The following is an 11,327-nucleotide window of genomic DNA, read 5'->3' as shown; positions in this document are numbered from 1 at the left end:
CATACCCAAAACAAATTGAGAAGCTCCTCTAATCATTGAATTCTATTATTAAACATTCCGACAGACATCACCAACCAGTCAAGTCGTACATAAACGAGTGTACCTGTACTAGTAAATCTACCCTCATGGAGATGAGGAGGAGGATGAGGATGAGCTGGGGCGAGTTTCTGCAGCAGCCATTACTCCTATTGATCCACAAACAAGAGGGATTCTCAGACAATTCAACCCACCTCCAGGAATCAACGAGCATTCTGGCTGAGGTCTCTGCATGTTCTTCCCAGGGACGCAATTCACTGAGAAATCAAACCCCACATTCCTGAAGAATAGTTTGTTGCACTGCTGGCTGAACCCAGAAAAGAAATTGTAAGCAACAGTCAGATTCACGAGCCTTTTCAGAGAACAAACTGGGTCTGGCACAACCCCAGATAGCTCGTTGTGTGCCAAATTGAGAACCTCCATGTTTTCCAGACAAGATATGGTGTCCGGCAAATGACCCATTAACGAATTCGAGCTTACGTCCAACACTTGCATCTCTGTGAAAAGCCCAACTCCCTCAGGAATGCAACCTGTTAATCGGTTGTTAAGAAACAATATCTCCTTGAGGTTGGAACCCATGAAGCCAAAACTAATCGGGATGTTTCCACTGAACTTGTTGTTGGCTAAATTTATCACAGAAGCTGGTGAGTTAGCCAAGTTTTGCGGAAGCTGGCCTTCAAATTGGTTGTTATTGAGAAAGATTGCATCTAGTTTCTTGTTGAATAGATCATCAGGAATGGACCCCGAGAATTCATTGAACCTGAGGTCCAAGTAAATGAGGTTTGGAATGTATAGAGTGACCACGGGGAAAGGACCAGAGAAGAGGTTGTTACTAAGGTCTAGCTCTTGGAGTGAGAAGAGATCTCTGAAAGTGTCAGGAAGTGTGCCAGAAAATCTGTTGCTGTTGAGGTGGAAAAGCGAAATATCAGTGAGCAAAGAGAGTTCCTTGACAAGAGTGCCTTGAAGATTTGCGTGGTTGAGATCTATACCTGCAACAACACGCCCGGGTGATGCATCCATCTCATCTTGAGGCTCTGCACAAAAGACTCCTTTATAAGAACAGACATCAGAGCCAACCCAAGTGTCTAAAATCCTCAATGGGTCATCTTTGATTGCAGATTTCCATGCCTGAAGAGCAGTGTAAGCTCCGTTGAGACTTGGAACCGAAGATCCGGAACCAGATGGCACTGGGTTGTTGATCCCACCACCAATCCAAACACCTCCACCGCCGCCGCCGCCGCCGCCGCCTGCATTACCAATGCCAACATCAACACCAATCCCACCACCCACAGAAAAAGCAGCCACTGTTGAACTTATGCGAAGGAGGAGAACAGCTAGAAGCCAGCACTTCTCCATTTTCAGTGTATGATATAAAGATGCTAATTTGATGGGTTCGCCAGAAAGGTTGTCCAAGTAAGGCTTACCACTGAGACATTGAGAGGAAACGGGGGGTCTAATTGGCCGGACGAGAGGAAATGCGCCCTTTTTATTTATCTCTTATCTATTTTTACTTTGGGCTCTATTTTTTTAGAATAATATCTTTTACTGTACATATGTTGACATGTGAGTTATTAATCAAATACTTTAACTTGGAAACAAACTGTTTTTTCTTTTTAGTTTTGAATTACTTTTCGTTTCTGGAATTTGGCTATGTTTTGTAACTTTGATATATGTTTTATTTCTAACTTTATTAACTTCGAAACTTGTCTCATTTTTTTTTTTTTTTTGGGGGCATATGGATGCATTAGTTTTGGTCCTAGCTTTTATTGATGAGAAATGCTTTAGGCACAAAGAAATTTTATAAAAGTATACTCATAAATTGACGTGCCTTAATGTAATACACATTAGATTATAAAATCATTTTTATTTTAAAGTAAATCTAACGTCTCACATAAAATATTAATTTATGAGTTTATTTTTATAAAATCTTTTTATGTCTATAGCACTTCTCTTTAGGGCTAAGCACCGAACAAATCGGAATTGAAATGCCCTACCTCTAACTCTGCCTTGTGTATCCTCCGCTCCAACTCTTACAAGCCATCAAATACTGTTACTTGTTTCCAATTGTAACAACCAATAACACAAATTAAAATCACATGTTATTGTCTCATTCCAACAACAAATAAAACCAAAGAAAGCCAAAAACATCTATCATCTATCATCCATCATTTACCTTCCATCCAATCCATCCATCATCCATCATCTATCCTCTAGATTACCCAACCAACCCATCATTCATCATTTACAACAACAAGAAGTTCTCCTTCCAACAATAAAACAAATATCTTATGACAACCAAATTAAATGTTTTCATTCCGAATTTCCAACAACAAAAAAACCAAGCTTTGAGTGCCATTCCAAATTTTGCCTAAGAAAATAGGCAAAATTAGTGTAATAAGATAGGTCCACATAAATTAATAAAAATAAAGGAAATAAAATTGAACAAACAACAAGTTACACAATTTCAAAAATGCACCTCAAACCTCAATCATTTTTATGTAATAGACTCGTCATATTGGTAGACAAGATGTAGAGGTGGACGTAAAAGTGTTTGTGCCTTCAACATTCATCATTTAAAAATTAAAATACAACACAAACAAAATAGCTTCATGATTATAAAATGAGTAATACAAAAAATACTTCTAGTACTACTCCACAAAAATGAAGAGCATAGTACGAAAAGCAAGCAACAAACAAATCCAAACAAAACAAAGTCATGGGTGAATAGGTTGAAAGTATGATCACTTCAATGCCATTAAGCTTGTACACCTTATTTGTGATGACAAAATTCATGAAACTATTCTTAATGATACATTTATATTGATTGATTGTAGAGTAGGTCGTAAAATTTGCAAGTGTATGGTTGCACCAAAAGCCAAGCAATACTGTCAACACTACAACTCTAATCCATACATGATAAAGTCAATCTGACTGACCAAGAACCAGCAAAATAATTAACAACAAAAAAAAAAAGTACAAAAATTGACAGATTCACAACTAGCAAAAAAATTACCACACATTCATAGATTCACAACTAGCCAATCACATATACATATAGCAAATAAATAAATAAATAAAATCGGTACACAGATTTAAGTAGCAAAAAAAATTACTGAAGTTTTAAATCACAACCACCATATCACAGATTCACAACCAGCAAAAAACCAAACATGGTGAGGGGCTATGGAGGGACATACTGTTGCGAACCAATTTCCAAAAATTTGGAAGCAAACTTGGGCGTGCAACATTGCAAGAAAATCCCAAATCTATAAGCAAAATAATGATATTAGTCTAGCAACGAAAATTGATTTATTCGCGGGTTAATTTACAGAGACCTAAATATAGAATCAGATCGGTAGATGCGAAGCTTATCTGGCGAATGTCACATCAAATCAGTAGATTAATTGTTTCCGACCTTAGATACCCACCAACTCAGGTAATGAGGAGAGAGAGGAGGCTAGTTCGGAGGAAGGGAGAGAATGAGGAGAGAAAAGAGGGACTTAGGGTTAGAGAGAGAAGTCGACGACAAGGTGGGTGGAGGCTGACCACAGGCTGGGAGGTGGCCGAGGATGAGGGGCAGGGGCAGTGACAACGATGGTAGAAGGCAATAGGTTGAGTTAGGGCTTTTTTTAAGAGAATCTAAGGTTGCGTTTGGATGTTGAAGTGAGTTGAGTTGAGATAATAAAATATTGTTAGAATATTATTTTTTAATATTATTATTATTTTGAGATTTGAAAAATTTGAATTATTTATTATATTTTGTGTTGAAATTTGAAAAAGTTGTAATGATGAGTTGAGAGGAGTTGAGATGAGTTAATCATCCAAACGAAGAGTGAGAAAAGTCTAAGGGTGAGGTCGTGTGTGTGTGTGTGGGGGGGGGGGGGGGTAGAAACCTAGACGACGTAGTAAAAACGACGCCTTTTCGGAGGAAAAACGACGCCTTTTTGGAGGAAAAACGATGCGATTTTGACTGAATTTGGGCTAGGTTGCACCTTTTGGCTTGGGCTGTTTCGATTTGGGCTTCTAAATCCAATTTTTCTCCCCTCTTATTGGGGTTTTTTCCCGAAACTCTAAACTAAACCCTATTTTTTAAACCCTAAACTTAATTTTAATTTTAATCTTTGCTTTAGCCCTAAATTTTTTTATTTATGGTATTTATAATTGTTAGTATTGATTATTAGTAAATATTAATTCACTAGTGTCTAGTTATATGTTATCATACTATAATATTACTTGTTATTAACTCATTATACTTGTACTATTCTAGTGTCTAACTTATTCCTATTATAGACTTGTACTATAATATTTAATTACATGTTATTATAATGGTCTAACATATTTCTAACATAATTATATACTAGACTTCCTCGTTCAATTTCACAAAACTTCTCATCTTATCTCATCTCATCTAATCATTACAACTTTTTAAAATTCTCAAACAAAATAAAATAAACAATTCAACTTTTTCAAATCTTAAAACAAAAATAATATTAAAAAAATATATTATAGCAATATTTTATTAAATTTTCAACTTTTATCTCAACTCATCCCATCTTATTTCATCTCATATGTGAAAACAAATGCGATCTTAGTATTACATGTTATTATACCAGTATTATTATACATTAATATTATATGGTAGTAATACTATGATGTTCATTGTTTACATATACTAAACTATTATTAGTCAATTTTAAGGGTGTAAATAAACCGGTAAACCGGAAAACCGGACCGAACCGGACCGGTTGGTCCGGTTTTTGAACCGGTCCGGTTCAGAACCGGTTCCTATATATTGAAAACCGGCCGGAATCGGTCCGGTTTCGGTTCCATAGTTTCCGGGACCAAACTGGACTGGTTGAAAAAAAAAATATAAAAATTAATTTTATATATTATACAAAATATTATATATTTAAGTTTTATATATAATATATAATTATATATTAAATTTTTATATATAATATATATAATTATATATCATATATGAAATAATTTCATATTATAATTTATAAATTATAACATGAAATGTTAATCTTAAATATGAACATTTGTAATTTGTTTGATTATATGTTATTAATATAATTATATATACGATAATATTATTATAATTTATAAAATAAAAGTTTAATCTTAAAGATGAAAATTTAATTGATCATATGCTTTAAACATAAAAATATATATTAAATTATTAATAATATTTTATTATAAGAGGTAACACTTTATTATATATTTTTATATTTAAAAAAAACCAGAAAACCGGACCGGACCAGATCAGAAACCGGTCAAACCGGAGATACCGGTTTAGGAGGGTAACAGGAGCGTAATCAGTTTTGAAAAATGTAAAACCGGTACATACCGGTTCGGTCCTAAATTTTATCCAAAACCGGACTTGACCAGACCGGTTACACCCCTAGTCAATTTATATTACAGTATAAGTATATTATTTTATAATAAATAGTTCATACTAGTAAATTATTGAATTCATATATAAGTTCCAATTATATAACTATATAATTATACTAGTATATATGATCAACATATACATAAATAGATATATTTTTATAACATATGTACAATATCAGAGTTGGATTCGAATTCAGATTCGGAGTCGGAGTTGGAGCTCGGAATCGAAGTCGAAGTCGAAGTTGGATTGGATCGGATCGGAGTTGGAGTCCGACTCCAACTAGAAAGTGAAAAAAAAAAATTTGACTCCAACTCAGTTTTATCGGAGTTAGATTCGAATTCGAATTTTCAGATTTTTACTTATCCTTACTTTATTGATTAATGTTACTTTTTCATCAATAAGTATTTTAAGTATGGTTAATGTTAGGGTGCATGTGGAGACTTAGTTTGAAGCTGAAAAAGGTATTTGTTGGATGTGCGCTCGACACGCGCTTGACTGAAGCTCAACTCGTGAGTTCACTCGACGTGCGTTCGACAGTAGGCTCGAGCAAAGCTCAACCCGTGAGTTCACTCGAGTCCCGCTCGACATTAAGTTTGAACGAGACACAAATCTTAGTGTTTGCTCGAGCCAATGTTGATTTGGTTATTTGCTCGAGGTGCGCTTAACAGGCCGCTCGAGCGAAGAATGCAGATTTTGCCAATTAGGGTTTCCGCCGTTTGTAATATATTTGTCATATTTGACTTGTGTTGGACGACTTTCAGCATGTTGTGAGAGAGAACAATTGTCTAGTGAGTGCATATTATGTGAGAGAATAAAAAACCTTAGAGAGTGTGAGTTGAGATTGAGTGATTGTAATCTCTTCTAGTTAATAAAATTTTTGCAACTCTGTAAATGCAAGTAATTTTTTGAACCACGTATATTGTACGTCGTGTGTTTGATTGTGATTGCTTTAAAGTCATGTTAATAGCATAAAGCATAGACGACTAGTCATGTTCAAAATAGGTCATAGTACACGTTGATGATCTGGTCGATCACTTAAAAAGCTTTACATATTTAACAAGAAAAATAAATGCATGAGGTTGAAAACACCAATGCATATATAATAAGACTTACTAGGATGAACACTGTGCAGTAATGCTTAGCTTAATTTGCTGGTATTATTTGTTCTAGTACTCTTGTCTACCATACAACCACTCCTGGCTATTATTAATTATCTGCTTCTTGTTACACTAGGGACGTCCGATCTCCTGATCATCATCGTTAGGGATATGATAGAGATCAGGTTCGACCATTATATAAATAAAAGTATACATGCATATATGCAACTCTGAGCTCGCTCGCATGCATGCTTGGAAGCTAGGCTGGCTATGCAGTACTAGAGGATTTTGATAGGGAAAACGCTCCAGACCATGAACGTAAAGCATCTAATTTTCTTCTCCAAAACTTATGTGGTCGAAGAAGCTCTTGAAGATGAGTGCTAGCTGCATGGTCCTAGCCATATATTCTGCCATAATTGCAGTTTTTTAGACTCTCCCACCCCCCCCCCCCCCCCTCTTCTCTCTCTCTCTCTCTCTCTCTCTCTCTCTCTCCCCAAAATGTTGTTTTTTTTTTTTTCGATTTTTCTCTCATAATGGCTGATCAACATTTATATTAATTTATATAGTGTCCTTAATTATGCCGTAATGCCAGAGCATTTATATATTTTTATATATATAGTACTGTCACTCAGAGAAGAAGTTGGTATCGGTGTTAAAAAAGTTGTAGTAGTACGCCTTCAGCAATTTATGCTAACAAAGATGATCTTTTGAGTTCACAAATCTATGTGGGATGAAGAATCTACCAGTCTCGCATTCATGCACCTTACAGTCAGACTACTAACCATTAATCATTGCTTTTGGACTGGAAAATTCCTTATTGGCCTGATCCTGCAAGAAATCTAAGAGTCATGCTAGGCTATATTAATTCGTTTTTAAACGAGTAATCCTGTTTTTTTGTTTTAAATTTTATCATTTTCAATCACAAAAATACATATGGAACATCTTTTAAGTGATTCATTTAAACAAGAATTTACTTCCATATGTTATATCAACTTATGTGAAAGGAGTGACAAATCAGTTGAACACTAAAATTGATACTTGATTCCAACCCCTTAGCGTGAAATTAAGATTTTATCATTCTTTTTTCTCTTTAATTGTTCATTCTTGCAAGCAGTAGACTTTTAGGGTTCCTCCCACTAGTCTGCTCTCCATGGGGACCAGGGGACCATGGCCTCGAAAGTTTCAAAAAAACCTAAGTAAATATATATACATAAGATCTTATCATTGTTTTTTCTCTTTGATTGTTCATTCTTGCAAGCAGTAGACTTTTAGGGTTCCTCCCACTAGTCTGCACGCTCTCCATGGGAACCAGGGGACCATGGCCCCTAAAGTTTCAAAAAAACCTAAATACATATATATATATATATATATATATATATATATATATACACAAAAGAAATGAAATAGTTGTGATCTCTGGATACTTGATTCCAAACTTTACTACGAAGGTGCTTCATACATTGCCAACAAGACTTTACCACAGAATATATTTACCTTTGTGATTGAGAAAGTACGATAGATGTAAACTGAAAAAAAATGATTTTCTACGTCTCTTGTTTGATTAATTAGCATATAAGTTACACCAATTCATGATTACTTTAACATACCAAGTGCTACCATTCAATAACCTAAAAAACGTTCTTGCTATATATATATATATATATATATATATATATATATATATATATATGCAACTGTCCCTCCTCCCCTTTTGTATTATGGTACTTACGAGTATAGGATTTGAAGTTTGAGAAATGTTTTGTCTATATATAATAAGATATCTTATACAAGGATGTTAATTTATATACTGATGTAGTTTAATCTAATGGCACTACAAGAAAAACGGATTTTTGTGATCAATTTATTGCGACTAAAAGACTATTTGCAACTAATTTTAGTTACAAATAGTCATTTCACTAGAATTAACTGGTCACAAATAAGCAATTTTCTTATAATGTGGATCATATTAAACCACATCAATACGTAAACTTATTTGTGTAGACCTAATCCTTCTATTAAAGTTAATTTTATGTCTCTATAAGAATTTGAAGTTTTGAGTCTATTTAGGATCTCCATTTATAGGGTTTGGGCTATTAAAGGCTTGACAAAAGAGAAATTTTTATTTTTCATCTTAACTTTATCATCTTAGTCACACTTGTTGATCGATCATGTGATATATTTTAAATGATGAATGTCCATTTTAAACAATACACACGACTTCACGTAAAAATATATTATATTAATAAGTATGACTGGAAGAATATATATAAAATTTAAAATAAAAAATAATATTGCTCTAAAAAAAATGTTGTAACTTTCAAAAAACGAAAGTGGCCGGACATGCAACATTTCTCTGTCCTAGACTAATTACGTACGTACACGTACGCTATTAGTAATTAACCATGCTTTCTCACCAAGTGACCATTTTGTGAAGGATAAAGAAAAATGAAAGAAGTGGCCATTTGATCATTTATAGATCAGGCATTAAGTCAAGAAAAGTTGCGGCCTGAATATATCTCAACGTACTTGCTAATTCTTTTTCAGTCTTTTAAAGGTTTTTGGATCCACAAACGGTTTGATATCATTTCATCTTATTATTATAATTTTTTTAAATTTTTATATAAAATATAATTAATAAATAATTTAACTTTTTCAAATCTCAAAACAATAATAATAATAATAAAATAATATTCTAAAAATATTTTATTCAACTTTTAACTTTTATCTAAAATCATCTTATCTCATTTCACTGTCCAAGCAAGGCTTAAGTCATTCCTTTGACATAATTATTTACTCAAAACATGCATTTTTTTTCTCGTGATACTCATAATTCCTTGACATTTAATTCAAATATTGGTTCTTATTCTCTGTTATAGAAATCATTTCATTCAAAAGATCATTATCCATAGAATCATTGCTTGGCATATCTCATTCAAAAGATTGCATCATTAAATTGACTAATAATAGCCTCCCTCCCCACATGATTCACTACAAAGATATAACCTCATAAACTAATTGATCTTCTAATAAACCTTTGAGGCATTTTTGGTTTTTTTTTTTTTTCAGAAGCATTAATTAAGTAGATTCATTTGCCAATACGGGTTCGTATATAATTATTTGTTTGAATGACTAATTCAGTACTTAATGTTTTTGAAATCCCGTGTAAAAAAAAAGTGTTATACGGATAGAGTTAATGAGAGGGCTGGCCACATACAATAATGCTGTATGGTTGTCGAGATCATAAATCTATTGTGTTGGCTTTGAAGTAGTATTTTTGAGTGTTGAGTTTGAGTTTTAGCGGAAGAACATTAAAGAGATTTTGAAAGCCCTTGATCTACATGTTGAAGCTGATCATGTGGGTTTCAACATCAAGTAGTACTGCAAGTTAGGTTTCGTTTGTTTTCAAAACTCCTCTAAATTCATTTCATTTCATTTAATCTAATCATTATAAATTTTTTAAATTTTCATGCAAAATAAAATAAATAATTCAACTTTTTCAAATTCTAAAACAAAAATAATATTAAAAAATATATATTCTAACAATATTTTATTCAACTTTTAATTTTAATCTTAACTCATCTTATTTGCAAAAACAAACGAGGCCTTAAGTCATGTAGAGGGTGGCTCATCCTCTTAAGGCGGCATCGTATATATGGTACCGTGCGCTATCAGTCTCCGCCGCCGCTAGATGGCAATAATCACCAGATGTGGCTATCAACATAGAAGAAAAATATTTTAGTTTGTATAATTTCGATTTGGTAATAACGAATGGAGGACTAGCAATGCTCTTTCAAAAATCAAAAAATAGAAAAATTATAGTCTCTGTGGTCCGCAAGTATCATCACCACCCCATTACAATTGATCCAGTAGGGTCCATAGGCATGTAAAGCCCAATAGTTAAAAACCCAACCCAATCTTTGTTGACCCAGTTTACCTGATGCATTTAAGTTGGCCGTTTTGGTTAGGGTTATTTGAAAAACAAATTTCTTGGCTCGACCCATTATAAAGTCCATGCTCGAGAATTCAAAGAACAAATGAATGAGATACCACCTCTACAAAAAAAAGGGAAGTTTTCCGGCACTTTTGTTATTGGCGCTTATAAAGACGCCGGTATATGTAGTCATTTACCGGTGTATCATTTTTGCACAGATAAATATCAGCGCTTATGCGTTTACGCTAGTAATACAATATATATTTGTTGGCGTTTGCATAAACGTCGATAAACTAGAGATGATTTAAAGGCGTTTATATTACCAACGCTTATAGAGATGCTGGAAAATAGTCATTTATCGACGTTTTATTTTTACACCATAATTAAATATACATTTGTTGGCATTTACATAAACATCGAGAAAATAGAGAGGATGTAGTAGCATTTTTATTACCGGCAGTTATAGATATACCGGAAAGTAGTCATTTATCGACGTTTCATTTTTACGTCAATAATTAAATATATATTTGTTGGCATTTGTATAAGCGTTGAGAAAGTAGAGACAATTTAGTGGCCTTTTTATTACCGGCATTTATAGATATGCTGGAAATATAGTCATTTATCGACATTTCATTTTCATGCTAGTAATTAAATATATATTTGTCGGCAGTTGCATAAATGTCAATAAAGTACAGAGGATTTAACGTCGTTTATATTACTGGTATTTATAGATATGCCGATAGAGCTATAATGAACCATTTTGTTCAATAACCCACTCGGTACTTGCTCAATTAAACTCAAATCGAACTCAACTTGTGAAAAAAAAAAGCTCGTTCGTGAAAGCAGATACCCGCTCGAATTG

The 11,327-nt window shown here is 33.5% G+C and overlaps 1 protein-coding gene across 1 annotated transcript; it reads right to left on the bottom strand.

Annotated features, from left to right (window-relative positions):
- Positions 1 to 13: 13 nt before the first annotated feature.
- Positions 14 to 1,538, bottom strand: LOC121251039 (leucine-rich repeat extensin-like protein 4). Its single transcript, XM_041150343.1, has one exon. It carries the CDS (start codon positions 1,390 to 1,392, stop codon positions 124 to 126), a length of 1,269 nt encoding a protein of 422 aa, XP_041006277.1. The 5' UTR covers positions 1,393 to 1,538; the 3' UTR covers positions 14 to 123.
- Positions 1,539 to 11,327: the final 9,789 nt, after the last annotated feature.

The sequence above is a fragment of the Juglans microcarpa x Juglans regia genome, chromosome 2D, assembly GCF_004785595.1.
Source record: "Juglans microcarpa x Juglans regia isolate MS1-56 chromosome 2D, Jm3101_v1.0, whole genome shotgun sequence".
NCBI classification, from domain to species: domain Eukaryota; kingdom Viridiplantae; phylum Streptophyta; class Magnoliopsida; order Fagales; family Juglandaceae; genus Juglans; species Juglans microcarpa x Juglans regia.
The sequence above is the reverse complement of the archived record's forward strand: the minus strand, read 5'-3'. Positions and strand labels throughout refer to the sequence as shown.

What these genes read in the sequence shown, in the direction of transcription:
- LOC121251039 (XM_041150343.1), bottom strand. Translation starts at nt 1,392, where the DNA reads ATGGAGAAGTGCTGGCTTCTAGCTGTTCTCCTCCTTCGCATAAGTTCA.